The 26,859-nt window shown below is 38.8% G+C and overlaps 1 protein-coding gene across 1 annotated transcript in view; it reads right to left on the minus strand.

Moving 5' to 3' along the window:
- The window catches only part of PIK3C2G (phosphatidylinositol-4-phosphate 3-kinase catalytic subunit type 2 gamma), a 188,945-nt gene that overhangs the window by 65,490 nt on the left and 96,596 nt on the right, over nt 1–26,859 (minus strand). Inside the window, exons 19-24 of the mRNA XM_054386727.1 lie at nt 16,072–16,252; nt 14,610–14,717; nt 12,234–12,326; nt 9,458–9,587; nt 7,228–7,364; nt 6,153–6,322 (exon numbers count right to left, since the gene is read on the minus strand). Coding sequence (XP_054242702.1) covers nt 6,153–6,322; nt 7,228–7,364; nt 9,458–9,587; nt 12,234–12,326; nt 14,610–14,717; nt 16,072–16,252 — 819 coding nt within the window. The remainder of the gene's footprint in view (nt 1–6,152; nt 6,323–7,227; nt 7,365–9,457; nt 9,588–12,233; nt 12,327–14,609; nt 14,718–16,071; nt 16,253–26,859) is intronic.

The following is a 26,859-nucleotide window of genomic DNA, read 5'->3' on the forward strand; positions in this document are numbered from 1 at the left end:
AGTATAAAAAATAAAACAATATACTCAAAATCAAAATCAGCAGTATGATGTATTTTTTCTTTTTGCTGTTAGAATGCCTGCCTCTAGAGTCACATCTACAAAAATATCCATGAGGTGACCAGTAAGAAGAAAAAGAGGAAAAGGAAGAGGGCAAGAAATCTTTGAAGGAGGAAGTTGATATGCAGTCACTTTAATAACTCATGCACAGTCAATCTCTGAAAGTGGAGGAAATTCCATTGGAGGTTCTGAAAGCATCAAGCAATTTCTCTAGCCCAGATGACTATTAATAAGAATACATGAATACTCCTTCAAGAAAATTCCTGGAGATAGGAAAGAAGTCTATGTCATGCTCAAATTGAATGAAAAGCCAAAAAGGATTCTAAAAATTGTGGCAGATGATGATTGGGTTCTCAGGAATTCAAAAACAATGCACTTGGATATACAAAACTGTGTAGGGGCAAATACATACAGACACTATGTGGAAAAGCAGTGCCTCCCTGAACTCTCTGTACTTTGGGAAAGATAACAAAAAAATTATGGTTATGAAGTGGACAGTGAACATAATTTACTCTGATTTCAAAAAGCTTTAGTTGAATGCCCTCCACTAGAGGATACTACTGAAATGAACAACGAATAGTAATGGCAAACTGCTATCCAGGCTTGGTAATCAGAGAAACCACCAAAACAGTAGGGATAAACACCCACTCTAAGGCAGACAAAGATAGCAGAAGTACACCTGAAACTCATGACTCCAACTTGTGCTGCTTTCTGTGTTGCGATTTTGGTGTTTGGTTTGGGGCAACAGAGACACAACGTTCAGAAGTGATACAACATCTTGCCTCATAAATTCAAGCCCCTTTAGACCTTGTCACCTTGGAGGTGACATTGTTTCACCTTTAGGTTTTTATGCAAAGGCTTATGTGAGTGGCTATCTTTAAACATATCTGTAATCTTAATGAGATAATTCAGGCTACTAAGGTCCTTTAAATCATTAAATTAAATCTTTCCAGGATTTCAGTCAGTGATTTGTGGAAGGTGGAAGACAGGAATTGCTGAAAGTAAGTGGTAAGAAAGAATTAGAAGTTATCAGTTCACACACGCTAAGAACTCCAGACTGATCATGTAAGGAAAAAAAAAATAAAAACAATTAAACTGCAGAAAACTAATTCATAAATAGGTATAGTTAAATTCCTGATGAAATACAGATTACACAGGTTAGTCAAACAGTTTTCATGCATAAATTTAAAACACTAATGGCGATTATACTTGGAAGTTTTTACTTTTTACTTCCAAGTTTTAGACTGTCTTTTTGATGAGTATGCTACTAAAACTTTAAAAAGGCATGAAGAAAAAAGGTGAAATCCTCAAATTCTGATCTTTCTTCCCCACTTTTTTTTTTTTTTTTTTTACTTTTAGGAAAAAGATGGAACATGTGTAGATACAATGTAGTCAAAGAATGCAGACATAATTTATTTTTCCCTGTGTGTATGCTGACTCTGAAATACCTGGAAAATTTGTATTTTACTCAAACACTTCAAGTGAGACAGTAACACTAATTTTAGTGAAATATCTTCCTTTTAAAATAAAAAGAATCAATTCTAGTTTTCTACATGCTCAGACTTTCCTAAGTGCTTTTCAGTACAGGAAAACGTTGAAATAGGAGGAAAGTGTGGGAAACATAATTTTCCCATATTTTTGAAACTTTCTTCAAAAACCTGGACTTTCCCAATGGAATAGGCTGCCTCTAGTAATTAACTCTGGAGAAGAAAGCCAGCTTAGCAGATTTAACTTCTGGGAAAACCATGCCAATATGTGGGATTAGTTTGGCAAAGAGACAAGAAGGTTTCTGTGATTCAGATCAGGGAATAGAAAGCCCAATGAGTGGTGTAAATAATCAGGATGACTGAGCATTTTAAAGAAAAAACAGACACTGAGGTTATCAAAAGGTGAATTTACAGAGTGCCATGAGCTGGGCTATTCCACATCTTGCCATCAGGTTTAAGACTACACATCACTGACTGAAAAAAGTATAGCTGACAGTACTAGAAGAGACTTAGTCGAGAGGATGAGACTGCTGAAGTTAGGATTAGTTCTGTTAGCACAGGATTTAAATAAGTCTCCAATTGCTTGATTTGTCAGAGAAGAAATGTTCAAAAGGAACTGGTCAGATCTGAAAAGAAGGAAAAACCAAACCAAGTATGGCAGGTACAATTGTGAGCCAGACCATCTTCCATACCATGTGATAACTGACTTAGTCCCTCATAATCATGAGGGACTAAGTCCTACTTAGGTTGGAGTGGGTCAGAGTTGATTGCCAGAGGATACTTAGTAGAAAAAGGACAGTTTTATAAAAATAAAAATGAGAAAAAAAATCTTCACACAGTTTGCAAACCATAGTGGCTGGATCGGAAATGTGGCAGCTGGATTAAAAGATCAGAGGAGGAGTATTTTATTACCAGTAACAAATGTGTCATCCAGTATGATTTAAAAAAAGAGAGAGAGAAAGAAAGAAAAAGATAATGAAATCTCATGGTTCAGCAGGAAAGTTCCCTGTGAGATCTGGGGGAATTATTTTTCTGTCAAGCTCTGTTATTATGTTATTGGTTGGATACATCACATCTCCTTCCAACACTTGTGAAAGATTAGTTTCTAGACTGAAGGAAAGACAAGTTATTAGGACTGAAAGGTGTCGGTGGGGGGGGGGGGGGAATTTCAGCTCACACCGACACACTTTTTAGTTTTTGGCCACCACAAAAGGAAAGGCAGATTATTAGTGCCATTAGTTATATATTTGCTGCACCATTAAGGTACATAGACATTGAAAACCCAGAAATGCCCTGGTTCCTCTTCTTTATGGAATCAGTGAGATTTGTGCCTTGTACTCAAAACCTGAGCAAATTTCCTGGGTGTCGCTTAAAGATGAGGGCAGGAATTAGAAACGTTAACTAATCCCTTGTTGAGGTGTTTTACAATCATGAATGCAAAAATCACACCAGCTTCAAAAGGTTCTCTGAAGACTCATATTGGATTTGACAGAAAGAACTGCAGCCCATGCATGACAGCATGGATTCTCAAAGCTGCTGTGTGTGCCTTTCACTTACATCAGAAGAAATGCTCCATATGCAGAATACTGCAGAGGACATATCCCCATGAAGTTTTATGAGGAATAAGAAATTGATAGCAGCAAAAATAACTCCCTGGGTACAGAAAACACACAGCTGTGGCAAGCAGCTTCCTAAATTCTGAAAGGAATGACAATTTTTAACCAGTTCAACAGGGACTCCTTTTGTGTAAGCCTTCACTTATTGGCATAGATTTCATTAAAGAACCCCCAGTCTTTACAAACTCAGTGATGTGTGTAAAGACCAGTTGCATATATAGGGATTTTTATCAGATGCTTTTCATTCTTTAAAGCCATCTGTGGAATTTCATAAGTATATGTCTAGCATCTACTATATAAACCCCCATGGGTTAGCACTAATAATTGTAAAGATTTGAAAGCACTTTGCTTGCTGTTTTATCAATATTATTTTAGGGGTTATGATATTGTTGGCGGTGCAAAGAATTCAAATGAAAATCTAATAAGAACTCAAATAAAAATCTAATATAAAGAGCTGTTAAAGAAACCAGAGGCTAAAACTATTTCAGGACTTGTCTTGTGGGAATGGCTAGATACAAACAGCATTGAGGGTTTCAGATTCTGAGAGAGCCTGAAATTTATGTGATGCAGAAACGTGATAATTCTGAGTTCCTGTGTTACATTTCATGAAGGTACACACAGCTCATGAGAACTATAGTCATTAATATTGTATCTGCTCAGCTGCATGTAGGTATGAGGAAGACACCCATTATCCCATGCCATCCATCACTTGCTGTTGAGTGAGAGTCCTAGTTTTACTAAGGAACCACAAGGGCAGTCCAAGAATAAAGGTCCTAAAATTTATTGTATTGTTCTGCAGTTTGAAAGCAACGTATTCTTTGGAGAAACAGGAAAAAACTTCCAATTGCTGTTTATGGAAGGGGTTATATTTTAAGTAATTTTAAATGACAGTGTAATATGACTGAATTGTAAAAGTGTAACATTAACATCTATTTTCACTATTGCTATTGCATGATTCCTGTTTAAATTTTGGGTTTTTTTTGTTTTTTTTTTTTTTTTTTTTTTTGGTTTTTTTTTTTTTGACATCCCCCATTATATTTGCCTTGTCCTGTTCACCCAAACTAGATAATTCATAGCTCCTGTAAAATTACTGCTCAAGGAAATTCCTGTTAGGCTCCAAAAGGAGGTTTGCTGGAGTGAAGGATGCAGCACTTGACTTGCAGTGTGCATGAGTGTCTTTTTTTATTACTGTGTTCTTCTTTATTCTTTCCACAGCAAATAAGCAGGATTAAGGGAGCATATCTTGAATGATTCATAATTCTGAGGACTGCAAATAAATCTTTTGACTGCCTAGCTTGGAAGTACTTATTATCCCCAATATCTTCCCTCATACCCATACTCCCATGCTGTTATTACTGGCTAACAAACTGAGATAATTTAGAATAGTCAAAGGCCAGCTAAAAGAAAAGGAGAAAAAGAAAAAAAAAAGTATAATTAACTCAAACTTAATTCTGGGACTAGTTCTGGAAACCATTAGGAAACATGGAAGACACCACCTCACACACATGCTACTTACCTCGTCAGTGTTAGAGATTATTTACCCATTCTCTAACAGCTTCTTTGTGTTTTGTACACATTGGCATTATATCCTGCACCAGTACAGGTTAGGAGGTGATCTGCTAGAGAGCAGCCCTGTGGAGAAGGACCTGGTGGATAACAAGTTATCCACGGGTCAGCAATGTGCTCTTGCGGCCAAGGTCAATGGGATCCTGGGGTGCATTAAGAGGAGTGTGTCCAGCAGATCCAGGGAGGTTCTCCTCCTCCTCTACTCTGCCCTCTCACTGGGAATATTGCATCCAGTTCTGGGCTCCCCAGTTGAAGAGGGACAGGGATCTACTCAAGAGAGACCAACAGAGAGCTACCAGGATGATGAAGGGACTGGAGCACTGCCCTGTGAGGAGAGGCTGAGGGACCTGGGGCTGTTTAGTCTGGAGAAGAGAAGACTGAGAGGGGATTTAATAAATGTTTATCAATATCTGAGGGCTGGGTGTCAAGAGGGAGGGGACAGGCTCTGCTCAGTTGCACCCTGTGATAGGACAAGGGGCAATGGATGTAACCTACAGGAGATTCCACCTCAACATGAGGAGGAACTTCTTCACTGTGAGGGTCACAGAGCAGTGGAACAGGCTCCCCAGAGAGCTTGTGGAGCCTCCTGCTCTTCAGACTTTCAAGACCTATCTGAATGAATTCCTGTGTGACCTGCACTTAGATTCTATGGTCCTGCTCTGGCAGGGGGTTGGACTCAAAGATTTCCAGAGTTCCCTTCCAACCCCTAACATCCTTTGATCCTGACTGTTCTTATTCCATTTCAATTCATTCCTTCATAGTATGTTCACATCAGAAACGGGAATACATGATCATGCTAATTTACCTTTATCATGGAATAGTTACATCACAGACAGATGCAAATATGGAGAAATCACACTTGTCTTTTAGTAAAATCAGATATTTGCAAAACAGCCCTTAAGCTCAGTGTGGATATACAACTTTGAAAGACAATGAAAGAGTTTGCAGTTTAATCTACAGAGGCATAATGTGATTATTCTCCATGTCTGTTTGGAAATGTTGGGGTTTTCTCCAATATGGGGGGAAAGTGGCTGATTAGATACATCTACACTTTTGGATCCACTATAGGAACATTCTTCTGTTAGGAAAAAAAACAACAATGGACACCAGAATTACTTTGCCATAGGGCAGTCTAGTATTCTGGTCACTATTTAACTCTATAGAGAGACCCAACAGGGACTCAGATTTTAATTTTTTTTTTTTTAAGATTGAAAAACAATCTCCAATCTCCAGTTGTTCCTAAAATATTTAGAGACTTTGTGAACAAGAAAAAGATGCTGTTCTGGAAAATTCAGAAAGAAGAAAAAAAAGAAAAAAAAAAAAAAAGATGGTCTCATTTCTATTTTTTTCCATGGAAGCTGATAAGGATGTGAAATTTCAGAACATTGCTTTAAAGTTTATTATGTGTGTTACTATAGATACTAACCTTCTTATGCTTCCAAAGGTCTGTGCATGACCTAAAAATCTTCCAAAATCTATGTGGAACATGTGTCCAGCGTTTGTCAGCATTATGTTGTCACTGTGTCGATCACAGACTCCCAAAATGAAGGTAACAACACACCAGCCAGCACAGGAATAAAAGAAATTCCTTATTGCCTAGTTAGGAAAGCAAAAGCAGTTACTGGAAACGTACAGATGTGTGTGTGTGAGACACTGACAGCAAACCCAAAACTTGTACTTCTGCAAACTTGATGCATTTTTCTAATGCTATGCTTAGAAGTTCAGCCAAATGAATCTGATAAGGAATATTCAAAACCATGCTGGCCAGAGCAAAGTATCACGGGGCTTGGAGTTCAGATTGTAATATGAGAGGCTCTCTGTTCTGGTTGCTGCTTCCAGTTTCTGGTTTTGGGGTGTTGGTCTTTTCCTCTGGGCTGGCTCAGCCAACAAAGGATTAATAAGAAGAGTTCCTTGGGAAACCTCTGTTTCTATAAATAAATTTTCCAATATTTTGGCTTATGTATAATGTCTAGTTTCATAAGATGGGTGCATTACATAGGCATCCATGATGTGATATGAAAAGCATGGGTTTATGTATCATATGACCAGGCAGTTTTGACAAAAAAGCTTTCTAGCACTCTGGGTTCTTTCCGTGGTCACAATGACACATGGCCGTTGCCAAACACAGGGAATCCACTAAGACTTTGCATGGTTTTAAATAATAAATTATTTAGAGAGAGCTGACTTAAAAAACTTAAATGATTTTGAGTTCAATACTTCATTTCTACTTTAGCTTCTCTTCACTTTAGAACTGAATTTCAAAACATCTCTATGGCACATTTTAATAGAAAATGTATTACAATGCACCTGATCCAGAGCACTATCTCCTTAGACAGAGAGTGGTATTTAAATTCAATTCCATGTCTTGTATGCATGTGATTTGTTTGCCTCGTGTCTGAATCATTTGTTTTCGCTGTTTGCTGCTGCTTCTGTTTTTTTCTCTCTTTTTTTTTCCCCATGGTAAAACATGAAATGCATAATAAGCTTCCTTATAATGTTACCTCTTGGTAACTTGATTCCAGGGGATGGTGATGACGGAACCACTTTTTAATTGTGTTTTCTTTCAGTGGTCCTATCAGTCCAGACTCCCTGTGGATCTTGGCTAGTGTGGTAGCATCTGGCACCATCTGTACCAAACCTAATCAGACAGAAAAGAGTTTGCATGAAAAAACCTTTAACATTAAAAAGAAATTAAGACCATCAATGCATAATTGCCTATTGCTGGATCAGGAAAAATACATACTTAAAAGCTTGTAAAATACTTATAAAATATAGATCAGGATTATTTTTCTCTTTCTCTTTGGAAACACTAAAAAAAAAAAAATCAAAAGATACTTTGTAAGAAGTGGTAGTTCTGGGAATGAGAAATAAAAACATTGATAACAACATTGTGGACATAATTGCCTTGAAGTACCAACAGGACCAACAATTTCATGAGATTACAAGAGGGTAGAATATGTATAAAGCCAGGAAAAATCTATATAAAATAGGATCAGAGGTTTACTATGAAATATAGTGTTATTTCCTCCGTGTTCATTGTCTAGAATGCTACAAAAACTTTTCTGCGTCATGGGAGAAAGGATGCTACATAGTGCAGAAATTAGTCTGATCCAGTATGACATAAACTGGAACTCTGAGGTGCAGAGAGAAGCCAAGCATTTTGCAGTGCTTCACCTGAATCCAGCATCTCTACTGCTGGCACTTAGTTCTTTTTTTTGTGGAACTGAGGCCTGGCTTGTCAGGTTTCTATTTCTCTGTTCCCTCTTGTGTTCTCTGGCCCATCATCCTTCAATTCTGCATTACAGGAACAACTTCCTCTAGCAATTTCACATGGTGATGGGCTCCTGGAATATCTGGAAAGCAGTACTCTACCAGTGCTTTAGCTGCTTTTCACACTGCTGTGAAAAGTGATTTCTGCATTCCCAGGACTATGAAATGATCATCTCCTTTCTCCCTTGTGTGGAAAAGGTGGCCCATGGAGAAAACATTGGCCTAGGAATTGGAAAAACTGGGTACCCAAGCCTATTTAAGCATTTCCTGTATGACCACAGACACGCCTCTTGATGCTTCTGTCCTTGATCATTAACTGTAAATCAATTACATTAACATCTCTGTAGATCATAAGGAAAGACATTGTGTAGAAAATCTGTCAGACAGAGGTTTTCTGCTGTTATGCTGCTGAAAGGAAGAGACTGTCAGAGAATAATATTTGCAGGTGATTCCTCTTTCTTGGTAAAAATCAAATGAAGTGTTAGCATATAAGAGAGACTATAATATTATGTTTGGAAATAGCATTTTTGTATTATTTGCCTTTGAAGCAAAAGCTTTCAAGCTTTGACTCCCATCTCCACAAAGAAGTAAGCAGTCTTTTTCAGGTCACCTTAACCACCTGCCATGTGCATGAACCATCTATCCTTTCTCCTAGGTCCTTCACATCATCCATCCTCCCTCAACCTTCTCTTTGTGCCTCAGAAAGCAGTGAATTTAAAATAATTTTTTAATAGTTTTTGGGGTTTTTTTTGTACAGCAAGTAATCTGGATACATCAGTCTTCTATTTGTGTAAGGATTATTTTCAGTAAAGGATTTGGAAAGTCAGTAAAAAATAGTAAGCTTATTCCTGTCAGTAAACTTCTTTAGCAAGCAGTTGGTATCCCTGCTACAGCTCTGCTACAACAACCATAAAGGAAAGAAAGAAAGCTTTCAGATGAGTCAGACCTTCCTTAAGCAGCATAAATCACAAGAGTAACATTTCAGAATCAACACTGTAAGCTGTCACCACTTGTCTACAGGTACTTTCTGTAGCCACATGCATCTAGGTTCATTTAAGTATCCATGCAGGATCACACTGGATTAGAAGTTTAGTAGCTATGGATAATTTTTTCCCAAAGCTCCTCCAAAGCTGTCTTTTTGATGTGGAAAGTTACTTTTAAGACTCTGGTGCAAACTGATGGTGTTGAAGGTTTTAGAAAATTCTAGAACAAAATTCATGGAGTTTGGTTGTGCTTCCTCTAGAGAGGCAGAATTAATAAATAAAATGATATTCAGGAGTAAGCAAGTAAATAATTTAGGGCTCAAGTAAGTGAAATTCTGGGCATTTTTTCTTTTCTAAGTGGGAAGAGGAATAGGACACCTACAAAAATAAAAGTTAAAAGGAGGATTTTTGGGGTTAGTGCTGTTTACATGAGATTTGAATAACGTAACACAAGCAGCTTTTGTAATCTAGAACTGACCTTGGCCTTTTCCTGTGGATAAACACCTATAAATGATCATTTGCATATTCAGTCCCTCTTGGAGCCAGATGCTGTCCATCACTCGAATGATTTGCAGAACCAGCATATCTTGACGTAGATCATCGCCTAGCTGTGAAAATCACATGAGAAATCCAGGTTTCTCCTTCCAGACTACAGAGAAATAACTTCATATTTCATTTGAACATTTTCAATCACCAAAAAAGCTATATTCATAGAATCATAGAATGGTAGAGATATGAAAGAGTCCTCTAGAGATCCTCTAGTCTAACTACCCCACCAAAGCAGGATCACCTAGGGCAGGAAAAATAAGAACACATCCAGGTGGGTTTTGAAAGTATCTGGAGAAGGAAACTCTGCAACCTCTCAGTGAAGAAGTTTCTCCACATGTCATGGTGGAACTTCCTGTGTTCCAGCTTATAGACATCGCTTTTTGTTCTGTTACTAGGCACCACTGAAAAGAGATTTCCACCTTCATCTTGACACCCACCTCTCAGATATTTTTAAGATCCCCTCTCAGCCTTCTCTTCTCAAGACTAAACAGCCCCAGGTCTCTCAGTTTCTATTCACAGGAGAGATGCTCCAGTCCCACAGTCATCCTTGTAGCTCTCTTTTGGATTCTCTTGAGCAGGTCTCTGTCTCGAATTGGGGAGCCCAAAACTGGACACAGTATTCCAGGTGTGGTCTCACCAAGGCAGAAGACAGGGAGGGGAGAACATTCTCCTTTTTTTTTTTTTTTTATTTTATAGTAAATCCCTCTTTCTTCAAAGATGCTACTCACATTCTGTGTCAGAAGAGGGCAGAGTAAAGGGCAGATACAGTTTTGGCAGCCACTGAGGTGGCAACAAATGCTCTCTGATTAGCTGCAGCTTTCCTGCTTATTATTCCTAAGTAATTATTAGACTTTGAACACTTAATCCAGAGAGAGGATCCTTATTTAGTTACATTTAAAAGTCTACCTAATGCTAGATCCCTTTTCATAAACGACACTGTGTGTCTAACATTAAGCTTCACAACTTGGTACTTGCAGCTGGCTGAAGGGGAAATTTATCACGAATTTAGATTTTATCCATGACATGATTCATATTCAGATTCAAACAGTGGTGCAGTGTTGACTGCTCTCCCCATGGAGTCAGTCAACAATTATCTTAGTGCAATGGGGCTTTAATTGTAGCCACAAGAAGTAATGAAGAGATTATTTTCAACCATGGCTAAGTAAATGGTCTGTAAAAAAAAAGCCCTGGGGTTTTTTGTTCCCCCCTCCCCAGCCCATCTAAAATACATGTGACTTTTACTGGCATTTTTAAAGGCTTTATTATTTTATTATGTTCTTTTTATGTAAGCATTCCAGTCTACAGACATTTGCTGGGTGGGTAAACAAAGAGACAAAATCATCTTTAAAAATTAAAAAATGTCTATTTTTCTTTAACTTAAAGGTAAACTTGACTCCAATTAATTCTTCTTAGTACCTAATCCTGCCAAAAAATCTTACTCTCTCCACCTGCTTTCCCTCCTTCCCTCAGATATAGAGTCACTTTTTAGAGTACACAATTTAAGTCCTTATCATTTTATGTACATGTTATCCATCAAAAATAGACAACAGAACTATGGTACAAGTAAAACATACTTTAACACAATGGTTTCAGCTGATGTCAGCTGAAACACTCTACAGCAACTGGACAGTTGGATGTTTGTTGGAAATAACTGAGCAGGGAAAATACTGTCTAGGTAGAACCAGCACAAATGTTTAGCTGTTCCATGATGATCATTTGCTCAAGTTGCTGAACTAGAAACCTGTCTGTTCAACACTGACTCTCAGATAAAATAGCATAAGAACCACACTTTCAGAGGTTCAGCAAAGTTTGAGATTGCTAGTCTCTCCCTAACATGCCTGGAAACCATACCTCTATCCCTGAGAATCACAGCTGCTCTAAAGATCGATTTAATTCAATACAGCCTGATTTTTTAAATTTTATTTTTTAATTTGATTTTTAATAAATTGTTTAGACTTCTGTTTTGGAAAATGAGTCTGCAAAAGATCTAGGAATAATGTCTTTGGCAACACTGACCATTTCTTTTGTCCATCAATGCTTTTCTCTAAAACCAGTAGCCATTGTTATGGAAGACTTTTGCTCTTTTGAAAGAGAACTTATTTTAAAGTACATGTATTGTCTTTTGTGGATGGACACAACACTGTCCTGAACTCTGAAGCTTTTCCAGGTGATAAGTGAAAAATAAAACAAAATTTATTTTCAGAGCCAGTTGCTCCAACTAACACCAACAAGGCAGTACTTTTCTGCTGTTCCCTCCACTTCTCTCTTCTTCAGCCCATTCCTCCACTCTGGCTGATATGGGCTGAATTAGTTCTGTATTGCAAATGTAGTCTCTAATACTCCAGTATTTTGATTTGTTAGAAAAATATGGACTAGGTAGATTTAATTACTTTGAGCTATCTCTTTGAGACTTACCCTCTGACTTCCATATGTTAAGCAAATTAGGTTTAAAATATAAACTCCATGTTTTAGCTCGGTTGTCTCCAGTAAGAAAAAAATAATGCATGAAGTCATTTGATTCTGATATTTCAATCTATTGCCACAATATACTCCATTAAAAGTTATAGTGTCAAAAACAATTGGGTAAAGTGAACAGCAGAGCCAAATGAAACATTCTCAGGCTCAAGTTTCAAAACACAGATTAGGTGAATTTCAAATCCATGTTTTCCATACAAAAGGAATTAAGGATTAAAGGAAGAACATACCTTAAAAATAACATTGATGTTTCCACCTGGAGGGTTTGCATTGATGAAGGAAATTTTTAATGGAAAAGCATTGGATGTAAAATATGAACATGACTTCAGGAGAAAAAGAAAAAAAGAGAGAAAGAATAATAGTGACACATATAGAAGACATCAGGATAATACAATACCTCCTGAAAAGTACCATACTGCTTAGTTACACTAATAAAAAATACATATTGGTAATAATAACATCAGTAAATAACATTGATATTATTGACTGCTTCATTAGCTCAGGAATCTGAGAAACTATTTTTCTCAGACAATTTGCTTCAATGTTGAGATTATAGGAATGGTTAATATTTCCTGTACTGATTTTTTTTTCAATTTCACCCAGGCCTGTTAACATTAAACTTTGGCTGGGGCTGAGTGGATAAAGTACCTAAGACTGATCTAATGAGAATCTGTAAAGCATCTGAAAGTCTTTGGTCCTGTTATTTTCTGAAATAACAATTTGTCCAGTCATACAATCTTTATGGAAGCAAAGAACCTGCTAATTTCTGTGGTGACCTCACTGTCTGAGGATACAGGAAGCTCTGAAAAATCACAATCTCTTTAATGTGGGATTTATCTTAATTAAACATATTCTCTGACTTCTCATTCCCTGCTGTTTCTTTCACCTGAAGACCTCAAATGGCTTCAAAAAGCATTAATGAGCCAAGGACTGTGTGAGTTAGGGTAGTATTACAGTCATCATTAAAAAAAGCAGGGAGAGGGGGGAACCCACCATAAAAACAACAGCAAAGTAATAGCCTGGTTTCTAGAAATAATGAGTGCCTCACAGGAGCTACTGCTATCCTTACTGGGTGGAGTGCAGTGGAGGCTAATTTGAACAACAAACCCTGTGAGGCACAGCTGCCTCATGCTTTTCATCTGAACATCTCAAATCATGGCACAAGCATGCAAATATCGTGTTAGTCACATCACACCTCTGTGACATACAATAGCTATTATTCATCAGGAAATCCTGACCCCCCCCTATGGATTTTCTCCAATTTAAACATCTCAATAAGTGCTTGAAAGGTTGCTGTGAGATAATGCACTACTGTAGAGCTGGGAGCAGTGCTTGCTACTGGTAAAATCAATAGATGACAGGAAACCAAATTATATTTAGGCAATTCTAAGCACTTAATAATTCTAATTGGCATGATTAAAGTGAGATAGAGCTCAGTCAAGAAGCTGCATGTATAATGTTTTATAATGATATAATAAAACAAAACAAAATATCTCTCTTCAGATACTTGTAACAAAAAATCTCTGTATTTGTCCAGCCAAGCTGGTGTATCATAAATAGCATGACTGCTTAGTGAGATACCTTCCCCTTAGTCATTATTTCCCAGAAGCCTGAAAGCAGTAAGAAGCATCAGGCTTCAAATTCTTCTGACTTATATCATACACAACTGGCCCAAGCCTGTAGGTTGCCAAAGACCTCTTTTCTCACAGAGATCAAGGCAGAACAGCAATTACTTGGAGAATCACAGGTCAAAGGCAATTGAAGGGAGCAGCAACTCTTAGAAGCAGGCCCACTGTGGATAATGAGCCAGAGAACAAAAACAGAGCACAAATTGCTGTAATTAGACAGCTATAACTAGTACTATATATGGGTGTTCAGGTTTGTTTTCTCTTGCTGCTGACTATCTTTTCCTTCTCCAGAAATGCAATATCTTATTCCTAACATAATATTTTTTATGAAAACATTTCTAAACAATGGATAACTGAGTCAGTACTGTGGTTAAAGTGAACTCAAGTAACACGAAAGAGCGTGGTAATTTCCTTTATTCCTCAGTAATTCTTAATAGGGGTCATAGACACAGGTAAGTTACTGTGAATATTTAGTATTTTAACAATTCTCCATCATGTTGCTAGTGTCACCTCTGCAAAATGAGAGCTAGCTCTAGACCTTTAGCTGCTCCCACACATGACAAGGAAGAGCCATAGATGAGAAAAAAACTGCCACCAAGAGCTATTCGTCAGGATGGTAACCATGTTTCAGCTGCAAGGAAGCCAGGTGCCCTTGCCAATTCTAATATCATGGCAGGGAAGCTAGCTGGGGGCAAACTGCTCAAATCTCTGCTGCCAATGCTGTGCAAGGCAAGACGTGCATGCAACACCCTTCACCTCTGCAAGACTCCCAGTTTAAATGGAATTTGGCTAGAGGTCAGTTTAGCAGATAACTTGTGCTTAGTAGCAGTAAGATTATTTCCCAGTCAATGTAGTCACTAAGTCTCTCTCCCCTTTTATACTAAAAAAAAAAATATTAAAAATAAAAATAAATTAAAGCAAAACAAAACAAAATAAAATAAATTTAAACCCACAAGCCCATGCATGAGCTAGACTTACATCTTCCTCGATGCCTTGGACAGCAAGCGCAGGATTCAGGGGAAGCCGACAAACTTTTATCTCCTGGAAGAGCTGCTGAAGTCTGTTGAGTTCCACCTTTAACACCTCCTGCAACAGGCATATTGTTGTGGCAACATGACAGAACATAACAGCAGGTTATAAGCTTCTGACTGTCTTTCTGTATTTTAAATAAGCAGTACAATTTCCAGAGCTAGTAGCATCTATGTAACCTCATAACCACTAATGAGGTCACAAGGAGGTGCAGTTATTAAAAACAAGAACAGCAATTTTACTCTACATTCATGTTTTTTCTGCCTAGAGGTACTGCCAGTTCATGCTGTCACAGAGGCTCAGATTCAATACTGTTTATTAGGGGCTGATTAGCCTTGCACCTGCTCTGCTGCATCTTGTGTCTTTTTTTTGTCTTGCTGGACAATTTCACAATTTGTTGTTGCTTGTTGCCTTAACAGTGTGATTTCCTTCACCCAACTGTAAAAGTGCTAACAGTAAGGTTTGGGAGGTTCTCAGTATCTGCAGCCTTGAGATTAATCTCTGAAATCTGAATTATGCAGCAGTAATGTATAATGTATCACTACTATTTCCTTTTCTTTACACGTATTTTTCTCTTTGCAAATATTTTTGTCTTTTCACTTCCATGTTTGCTTTGCTGCTCTCAGTAGCAACACTGAGAGTTTTCTGAAAAATCCTTTGAAAATCTTTGAATCCTTAACAAGGCAAAAAGAATTCATGATAACTTTCATAATACCCAGCAGTGGCAGGTATACTTTGCTTTGGATTTCCAGTCTCTCTTGCTGAGATCGCAGCACGAAGTAGTTTTACACATCAGGTAAGCAATAACAGCGCTCTTGGAGAATTAAGAGGTTTGAACTGGAAATATATTCACTCAATATAAAGCCTACACTCACTGGAGAAGATGATTCCAAGCTTCTAGGGCCAGGAATGCATCTCTGCAGACAAGTGTGCAGTATTAATTGTTGAATGCTGTATTTGAGTCATTAAGTACAGCCCACTCTGCTTGACTTTGTTAAGAAGTAAAATGTTCAGTGTGTCAATGACAACTCTTAGCAAAGTTTTCAAGAATTACTGCAACTCTGCAGGAACTAAATATTTTGGGATGAGGCACTGAATATGAGCATTCCTCTCTGTAATATCAATTTTGCTGCCGTTATTTCTGACCAATGCCAAGTCTGGTTGAGAAAGCATTGATGAAGGAGTTCAAATGGCTTAAAAGACCTACTGACCTCAAGAGTACTAGTTCTGACAGCTTTCCTATTAAATACATATGTTTAACTTGTTTTCAGAGCAGTACAGAATTGCTACAATTGTAGTCAAATCTTAGGTTTATTTACATAAAGGGCTTTATAAGAAAGAGGTATCACCTTAAGAAAAATAAAGTTACCTTGAATAACCTAGATGGAAGGGGAGATATTTGTTAACAAACCTTTCTTTTTGGGTCACTGGCAGCTTTTACATTTTTGGCAATGTCTTCAAGAATTCTGATAAGTTTCTCCTCCTTAGAAAACTCATTGTGCAGGGCTTTTCCAGCACAGAATTGGAGAGCAGCCAGTATTTTCTGATACCAGATCTTGAAATGAACTTCATTCTGTGCATTCTTCAACAGCCTGAAAAAAGGAGTGGAAAAAACACCTATGTAGCTAAACCTGATTTTTATTTCATATAACCTCTAGCAGGAACAATAAATGGACTCCAGACTAATCTGTATTTGGTGACTTTGGCCAGCAGAGAACGAAAAAGAAGTGTTGTGTTCCTTTTTCCTTTGTTGGAAAGCAAGTCCTACTTATTAAGTAATGAGATTTTGAGTGCGTTGAATCAATAGGAACCATCCATGACTTACTGTCATGCATAGTGCAGTGTCTGAATTGTTTCTTATTTCTGCAAGAAACATTTGCAAAGTGAAAATAAGTTGCATTTTTAAAATCCAGTTTTAAATCCATAAATCTATTTTTTTTTTGGCTCCTGTCAGAATACTTACACCACCAAGCACATCTTTCAGCTAGGAGATATGTTGAAAGACCATTTTAGTATCAGATGTATCATCAGTTCTAGAAACTTACACAATTTTAATTTGAGAAGACGTTTCTGAAATTCGCTGTATTGCTGAAAAGAGTGAAATGAGCCTACTTTATTCCTTTCCTCAGTGCTAAATATTCTAGTGGAAAAACTCAACTCTCAGTTCTGCTGAAGTTTGTAAATGCATTGGAACTAGAATTATTACCAACATAAAGGTCAGAAATAAACCAAAAAAATATACCTTATTTTTTTTTTTTTAATGTTCATCACGCAGCCTTCTCTAATTACTCATTCATTTGGGCCAGGAAAGCTGTGGAGTTTAGGGTATTTTTTAGTTAATTGAATTGATCATTGGTATTTTTTTTTCCCTTATGTGGGGCAGAGGTTTTGTACACATCTGATTTATTTTTATAAGTGCAGATGGAAAAACCAGCTTTATATGACTACTAATATCCTGCTCATCACCTGGGATTTTCCTTTGCCTGAAGGACTGATGAACTTTTGTTTGAACTTTCCTGCTCACAATTTCACCCTTAAGAACATCTCAAACCTTATAAATGTCTGAATCTTAATGCAGTTGCCTTAACTAATGAGGTTACCTCAACAATTAGTGTTAGTTTTCGCAGGACAGAAATCCAAGAAGCTGTTGACTTTCAAGGCACATCACATAAGAATATTCCATATAACAAAAAATAAAACCAAGATATTTATCAAACGCTAATATTTAAAGGTAAAAAATCATCATCATCACTATAGATAATTCAATCCTCCAATTGCAGCATTACAATATTGCTACTCACAGCCCATGGATTTTTGGTGATGAGGGATTCTTGTCACCTTTTATAAGGCAATGATTCTTCTAGGTCTTCTTTTCCTGTATAATTCATTGCAGAATAATTTGGTCTCTGAAAAGCCTTTCCAGCTAATGCAAAACCTCTCAATATCTAAGGGCTTATAAGTACTGAAAAATCTTAAAAGAAAGTGTGGTGTTTCTATGAGAAATGACTAGAGATGAAAGGGGAGAGAAATGAGAAGTTTAGCATGAGCACTCTCTGGAGGAGATTAAAATGACATTTCTTTCTGTAAACTAGGAGAAACAAATAATTACTTTTTTGGATCTGAAAAAAAATATGAGTTGCCATTGCAGTGCATGGTGGAAAGTGAGCTGCACCACCAAAAGGCAGTGGTATTCTCACCCTGAACCCTACATAGAACAAAGAAGGCTGAGAGCACATGCATGTATGGCAGTGGATGAACTAATTCTCCCAGACTTCAAGCAAAGTCCAAGATTCCATAGGATGAGATTAATTTGCTTAAATCTGAGTAGCTCTTACCATTTCAGATATTCTACAAAATCCTATTTGGCTTCCAGCTGATGTCTTGGAAGGCCATGGGCCTACCAGATGTAATACATATGATGTGCCACTGCACTCCTGTGCAGATGTCTCAGATGCCCTATGCTTCCTAAAAAGCCTGTGTTTAGGGTACTGAATCAGACTCTGCAGTGGCCTTCCAGCTAGTGTGATGGTATTAAGACTGGGTCTTTAATTTTTCCTCAGAAAGTTCGAGCAGAGAAGTGAAAGAATGTAAATAAATCACTACTGGGTGTAAGAAAGCAAAATAATGATTATTCTAAACACTTCCATTGGATAGATAGAAATGTTTAAGAGTCAATACTCAAAACAAGATACGGGCAGTCTGTCTCTCTCAATCTGTCTGCTGGGCATTTCTCTTCTGGCTGTGGATAACATACTGGCATACTGACCTTGACAAGCTAAGCGTAACAAACCTCTTGGCTTCTTGGCTTTCTTCCCTTTTGCTTGTTCTGGGAAGGGCAGGAGCGGGGGGGAAAGAAGCACAGCCCTTCTCATGGCCAGAGGGCTTGGTTGTGTTTTCCTGTTGATTGTATATATTTGTAAATGTTGTGCATAGTGTCTGTTTGTACATACTCATTGCGTTTCATCATAGATTGTAGTTTTGCCTGTAAAATACAGCTTCGTTTGCTTCTGGACTGAGTTAGCCTGGTTATTGTCAGTGTGGGAGGGGGATTCCAGCTCTCCACTGCAACAGGTAGGCAAACAAGGTGATTTAAACCAAAAACATACACTGCCCACTTCAGCAGAAAGACAGACACAGGTTTGGTAATCACGTTTTAAACAAAAGTATTACTGGCATAGCACAAACCATCACATGGAGAGGCATTTAGTCTGGTGAAACAGAGCCCAGTTCAGTCTCAGTCCAGCTAAACAGCTTATATTTCACTTGGACTACAAGAGAATAAACTTCTTTACTTCTGCTCTGCAAAGGGAATTGCAAGTGCACTTGAGGAAAGAGAGCATCACTGTCATATCTATTTTGAACTGTTGGGGCAAAATCTTCTGCCTGCACTTAGCCTTGCATTGGAATAAACTCCGAAGCATCTAAATGTATTCATTCACCTACTCCATTTTAACAGTACATATTTATATGACCTTTGGAGGTACTTTCCAAGCCAGACCATTCTATATTTAGGGAATCCAGAAAGGGTACCTTTACATGTTTGAGATGCCCCTTTAATTCTCTCAGATATGCAGAACATTAAACCAACTTTTATTTCCCTAAAATGAAAGGCTTATGATTTCACATACAGGAAGTAAACCAGCAAACCCAAAATGTCCTATTTCAAATCAAAGCTAGTCCCTGCATAAGGCAGATCAACCTAGGTGGCTTTTATTATTCTTATGACTGAGTGTTTGCAGAAAGTAAGTTTATATATGTCCAGTTCTGGAGCCTCTCTTACAGGAAAGATCTGGGCATGCTGGAGCATGTCCAGAGAAGGGCCATGAGGATGATCAGAGGGCTGGAGCACTTCTCCTATGAGGACAGACTGAGAGAGTTAGGACTATTCAGTCTGGAGAAGAGAAGGCTCCGAGGAGACCTTATTGTGGCCTTCCAGTCTCTTAAGGGGGCTACAAGAAAGCTGGGGAGGGACTTTTTAGGGTGTCAGGAAATGATAGAAATAGGGAGAACAGAAAAAAAAATAGAAATGGGTAGATTCAGATTGGATGTTAGGAAGAAGTTCTTCACCATAAGGGTGGTGAGATACTGGAACAGGTTGCCCAGAGAGGTGGTAGGTAGCCTCATCCCTGGAGGTTTTTAAGGTCAGGCTGGATGCGGCTCTAAGCAACCTGATCTAGTGTGAGGTGTCCCTGCCCATGGCAGGGGGGTTGGAACTGGATGATCCTTGAGGTCCCTTCCAACCCTAACAATTCTATGATAAAAAAGATTTCTTTTCATCCTGAGAAAGGATTATGGGCCAGACACAGATAGCTTTTGCATAAGGTGTACATGAGAACATATAGAGTCTGAGTCCTCTCATATGTATGTCTTGAACCCAATCCACAAGGAAAGCTGAGGCAGCCATCATGATCTCACCAGCAAAATCTATTTCTATGCACACACTCTGTACTCTGAACCTACATGGCAGCTTTTGACAGTGCATGTTGCTTCCCAGCAAACCCATAAGGGACTAAGGGCTCTGAACTCAAAAATGTGTCTAGTGACTGTGGTGCAGGCACTACAGCTTCCCTCTGCCTGTCACAGAATCACAGAAACATTAAGGTTGGAAAAGATCCTCAGGATCACCAAGTCCACTGGGGTAGGGATGCTTTTAAAAGCCTGCAGATCTTAATTTGTAAAATGATTTGGATTAAGTGGGACTGACTTCTATATGCATTTTATAAAAGCAGTCCCAAGGAGGATACCAAAGACAGCTTTTAATGTGATGACTCATTGTAGGCTTTGATGGAATGTTTATTCAACAACTGAACAAATATGTGAGGGAATTCTGTCTTCTCAGTTCCCTTACACACGTATCTTCACAGCCACTGCGAGAACTCAGCAACTTGTGGGATTGCAGGATGGAGAAATGTTCAAGACTCTAATGAAATTTTCAAGTTAGAACAGGATGCTCAGCTCTGATAGAGGAAGACAAAATTGGAATGATTTAAAACTCAAGGCTGCCAGTAAGGAAGTATGTGAAGAGTTAGGGTTTTATCTGACAATTTTCACAGGAATTTGAAAGACAGAACTCAATATAAATGCCTAGAGAGAGGATCTTGCTCCTAACAACAGGGAGATTTCCTCACTCTTCAGGGTTCTCTGATTTGGGAAAAATGCTCTCATTCTCAGCAAGGCCAGGAGAATTCAGACACTGTCTCAAGGTCAGTTTTGTGAAGTAGTACAAAGGGTCTGGAAACAGCAGGATGATTATTTGAAATTTAGCAATCAAGCAAACTAGACTGCCTCTGCTTAGGAGCAGTTAGAGGGTCCAGGTCAGATTCTGAGGTGCCCTGAAAGGTGCCCCCAGCTTTTGCAAGTGGCTACATCTCTTCCTTTCTGCATGCACCCACTCTATGAGTGCATTTTCTGGTGCACTCACAGCTGCAGAAGTGTGTGCATATGTTTTCTGGGTCCAGAAACACAAGTGTGCAGGAGAGATTTTTTTGTCACAAGGCAAAAGTAAAGGTGGGATCGAATCAGGCTGAGTTGGTGGCTTGGTCAGAGAAGGAGAAAGAGCTGAAAACAGCAGCTATGGAAAAAAGGGAAATTAAAACAAAAGGGAGGAATTAAAAAGGAAAGAAAGGAATGAGATTGGAATAAGGGTGAATAAGCCCCATTCTCCTCTGTGGTGTGGGGATAGAGGCCTTGCAGCAGACACAGCTGTCTCTCTGAGTTGGATTTCTCAGGACAAGTGAAAGAGTGAGGCTGGTCACACAATTCTGCTGCTTGAACATCCCTTTCTTGTCTCTTTTGGAAAGAGGAGCAGTGGGAACCAGAAAGCAATGCCTGACAGGATGGGTTAGATTGCAGGTAGCCTGTTAAAACAGGTTGTAATCCTTAGCTATGAAAAAGCAAGTGCAGTTTGAGTGGGTTATTTACATGTGGCTAATTTGTTTCCAAGTGATGCCTGGTATTTATTACACAAAACCTGTGCTTACCAGCGTGCACACACAGTGTACTCTTTGCTTCAGGTTTCTTGAATTCAGATAAACACTATGAAAATGAGGTGCCTTAAGGTTTTATGGTGAGTGGCAAACTTGACCAAGGAAGACAATATGCTTTGTTGTGAATGTATATTTCATGCTTGGTTTCTGTTTCATGAAGCTGTGAACAGGACAAACCACAGAAGAAACATTTGTACCAGCCTGCTGTTTGCTATAGCAACAATTGTTTCTAAAAGCTTCTCCAGAGCTCTTTGCATGAAAGATTAGCACACAAATACACTTTTTTTACCACTGTACAACTGCATGTCTGAGGTTGCCATTTGACTTCATTTTCATTAGAAATCCTACAACACTCCTAAGTCATCATTTTGTGCTTTATTGTGCCAGGAAACTATGTCACACACCTGAAGTATATGACTGATTTCATTTTGTGGTTTGCATTCTTAAGAGACTAAGTAACAGGGGTGGTTTGCAAGCAGGATTACATTTGGGCTTTGCAGCTTCTTAAGTCCCACTGAAAGTGACTTGCAGACACAAGGATGAGAGAGGTGAAAGACTAATACCTCCATCTAACTTGTGAGGGTCATGATGATGAGTGGGCAACTGCTGCTATTAATTACTCAGCTGAAAGTAAGAGGTTTGCTGTTTTTTTGGTTTTTTTTTTTTTCCTTTTATCTCTCCAAGATTACACTGGGCAAGATTTTTGCTTCCTTTCCAGTGACAACGGAAACAATCCCTTTGATAGATATCAGTGTAGCAAGTGCTCCACAAGCACTGAACGCCAGTGAATTGCAGATTCCTTCATCCTCCACACCAGTAACTCCCCTTACTCCTCTACAGAGTACAGCCAAGGATGAAGAACTAATCTTTCTGATTTGCTATCTGGTCCACTCAGGCACAGCTTCTTTAGACACAGCTAAACTCTGAGGCAGCTGAGTGCCAAGCTGGCAAATATGGCTGTGGCTTTTCAGATCTCTTTGCCAGTGTGCCTGTGGTAGATGACTGAGCTTTCTGAAGCTCCCAGGAACATGGCTGAGGGATGGCAGCTATTGCTTCAGAGAACAGAAAGGAACACTTGCACTTTTTGCAATGTAATCTCTGTTCTCAGCCTCCTTCACAGCCTGTGAGATAAGCCTTTGTTGGACAGCAAAATTTAATTTCATTAACCCTGCTTAAAGTGGCTCTGTTCTCATGGTCCTTTGTTAGTCAAGAGAAACATACAGGTTATCTGTCAAATTCCTTTAAAGGAAGATGCAGGATAACACCTCCCTTTTAACCCAACCCTGAAGTCTAGAAAGGCATGATTTATCCACTACGAGATGGAAAGGTAAACACAGGAAAAAAAAGCACCCTTCTATGCAGACCTGTGGGAGCATGACAATCAACAAAGCAACAGATACAGAAACCAAACAACTGAGAAGCACAAAATGCCTAACATGAAGAGAACAATACAGTTGCTGCAGGGGAGAACAGGGAGCAGAGTCAATTAGGCAGAAGATTTAATGTACAACAAAGATGGAGGAGACATAGCAGTTGTCTGAAGTGACTGGAGTACTGAGCATGTTCCATAGCTTTACAGAAACACAGCATAAGGCTGTCCACTTGACTGGAAGGACCAACGTTGCACCCTTTTGTTTTCCCTCTCTCTCTTTGACCAAGTACAAAGGCAGCAGAAAGCAAGAGATACAAGAGGGCAGGCAGAACTCTGCCTTGTCTGATGATCTTTCTTTCTATTTGAGAACAAAGTATAATGAAAGTCTACGTTTCCTGAGCAGAGCACAGTGCAATATTTTCTCTAAATTTTTCTAACCAAGAAAGGAAGGAAGAGCAGCAGCTGTTCAGCAGCCTGAAGCACCTGTCCACTTTTGGCTCTTCACACCTTTCACATAAGAAACCTGCAGTCAATTTCACCTGCTGCTGCTCATACAACAGAGATGCTTTTATAGACACTTTTTTTCCCAAAGCCTTACCCTTGAAAAGATAGTACCTCTGCTTAAAGTGAAATTTTGTTTTAAAAGATTATGTGATACATTTTAATTTGCTTTTCTGACCTTTTTAAAAAAAATATATATAATAGAACAGATGTCTGATATATTGGTCTCTCTTAGATAACAAAAAAAAAAAAAAACACAACAAACTGTTGCAGTTACTAAATAATGATGGTTAGGCTTGAGAAACCAACATTTCTATGGGAGTCAAGGGACTAGTTGCCATTATTTGCTAAAATTCTCTCAAAGATCTTTGTGAACAAGGCAACACAATTTGCATCCAGATAAATCACTTGATCCAGCAGATTCAATCAACCCAGTTCCTCTCAGTCCTGCTGAATGCCTTAACTGTGGAATGCATGTCCTTCTGATTCACAAAAATTTAGCAGATCAGTGAAAATCAAGGCTATCCTATGCAAGTAAATTGACAAACCCTGCTAGGAAAAATGTTTTGATACTTAATGCACTTCTGCATTAAGAAAATAAACCCCAGATAAAAATGATTTATCCAGAGAAGAAAGAGAAGAGCATTTACCTTTAATATGAACTGTATCAAGAATTAATAGAAGAGAATAACAGTGTGCAGGTACCACTAGCATTACCAGGTAATAGATACCACCTAGTCTAAGGCCTAAGGAAGAAATGATCAGCCTGAGAACACATCTCCATTTATTGAATGAACTTGTTAACATCAATGTAAGTGCTACAAGAATCATCTAGGAAAAAAGAAGTCCTATCAGTGCCTGACTTTTGCCCCACTGTGTAAAAAACAAAACAAGGTACCCCCTCAAAATGCATTGTTAGCAATGTGTATCTCTTTCTAGTCTGCTCCTCTTCACTAGGTATAGTCTGCAACTAGCAGAGAACTAAATTTATTGACAGACTATCATGACACAAAGAATACCTGCAGCAGAACACTGGCAGTGTTTCCAACACCACCTGCATACAGCAATGTTGACCTTGGATAACTTCAGAATCTGAGTGAGGATTCACAGTCCAAAGATCCCACCTCAATAAAGTGCCAATCCAAAGCTACAGAAATGAAATGCCTTAACCCTGAAGCATCATTAATACCAAGTGACTTAAGCTCAGGCTTATAACTACAGGTCTTACTGTTCTCAACTATTAATTGAAAAAGTACCACTGTCTCAGTGAAAAGAATCAAAGAACAATTAATTTTGCCCTCCAAAAACTGTATCTTGAATAAAAAAAAAAAAAAAAAAAAATTGCTTAGCTGATAACAGCTGATGCAGCCATCTAGTGAGACCTGGACAGACTGGAGAGCTGGGCACAGAGGAACCAAATGAGGTTCAATAATGACAAGTGTAGAATCCTGCATCTGGGGAGGAATAATAAACTGTACCAGTACCAGCTGTGAGGTGGTCTGCTGGACAGCAGCCCTGTGAAGAGGGACCTGGGAGTCCTGGTGGATAACAAGTTATCCATGGGACAGCAATGTGCCCTTGAGGCCAAGAAGGGGGTGCATTAAGAAGAGTGTGTCCAGCAGATCCAGGGAGGTTCTCCTCCCCCTCTACTCTGCCCTGGTGAGACCTCATCTTGAGTACTGCCTTCAGTTTTGGGCTCCCCAGTTTAAGATGGACAGGGATCTGCTGGAGAAGGGCTACGAGGGTGACTAGGGTACTGAGGCACTGCCCTATGAGGAGAGGCTGAGGGACCTGGGGCTTTTTAGTCTGGAGAAGAGAAGACTTAGAAGGGATTTAATAAATATTTATAAATATCTGAGGGCTGGGTGTCAGGAGGGAGGGGACAGGCTCTGCTCACTTGCTCCCTGTGACAGGACAAGGAGCAATGTGTGTAATCTGCAGCACAGGAGGTTCCACCTCAACACAATGGGGAACTTCTTTACTGTAAGGGTCACAGAGCACTGGAACAGGCTCCCCAGAGAGGTTGTGGAGTCTCCTTCTCTGCAGAGTTTCAAGGCCCATCTGGATACATTCCTCTGCGACCTGAGCTAGATTGTATGGTCCTGCTCTGGCAGGGAGGTTGGACTTGATCTCTTTGGGTCCCTTCCAACCCCTGACATCCTGTGATCTTGTCAAATGCATCATAATTAACAACTGCATGCAGATTATCAGTGAGGCAGTATTATTTTGCATTTAATGAGAAATGTAGCAGCCAAGCCTAGCATTAGTTTTGAAAAGTCTGGTTTCATCTTTGCCTGTGCTTTCTTCATGGGACTAAGCATGTCCCTGTCTGCACTTGTTTCACAATTGCAGATTTTCTCCTCAGAACAAATGTCATATTGTTGTTATAATTTTATGCAACATCTTAATTTACACCAGAATCAGCAAGCCTGAAAGCTACCAGCCATCTACTTTCATAACAATAGCTTGGAGTGAAATTTTGGCAGAGGAACTGAAGTGAGCCATTCTCCCCAGGCGTAACAGAAATTGTTGCACTCTTCCCAGTGGGTAACTGCATTGGAAGCTTGCAATGAATGGGATTAGATGGGATAATCACAACTAAAATAAGCAGATCCAATGGCTTTAATGGGATGATGTCCAAATATGCCAGCAATTAATTGGATACAGGAGGTGACTAAACTACTCTTCTTTCAAATCATAGAAATAGAAGACAAAATTAAATCAGGTTCAAAAAGTTCACAAGAGCCAAGGAATTGTACTGTGTCTGAATGTAGGCCACAGTTATCACAGCAACACACTGAGGGGAATGTGAAAATCATTTTGTTCATCTGCCTATTGTTTGGGTAGTTCACGTCTCCCAAAATGGCTCTGGATAACTTCTGTGGCTTCCCATTAGCTTCACAGCTGGAACAAAGAATCCCTCACAACACTATAAAACAAAACATCTGACACAGAACTAATTCTGTATGTTTCTTCATGCACTGAGCAATCCAGAGTTACACAAAACTATAGGATTAAACCTGAGTTACACTGCAATATTTTGGTCAACCTCACTTTAAAATGCCGAACACACTTTTTTTTTTCTTTGTGGTTTTGGTTGGTTTTGGTGTTGTTTTTTTTTTTTTTTTTCTGGTTTTGTTTGTTTGTTTAGTGGTTTGGGTGGTTGTGTTGCTGTTGTTGGTTTGATGCTTTTTAACATAGTAATACAGAAATAGCTTCAGGGAGAAAACTAACATTGTCTTTCTACAAGGTCATTATGGCCTTTGGCTGCACATATTAGGTGCAGTTCCAGATTTGTATTCATACATTTTGAGCCAAATCTGCAGTTTATAATCCTAGA

Source organism: Indicator indicator, chromosome 14, assembly GCF_027791375.1.
Source record: "Indicator indicator isolate 239-I01 chromosome 14, UM_Iind_1.1, whole genome shotgun sequence".
NCBI classification, from domain to species: domain Eukaryota; kingdom Metazoa; phylum Chordata; class Aves; order Piciformes; family Indicatoridae; genus Indicator; species Indicator indicator.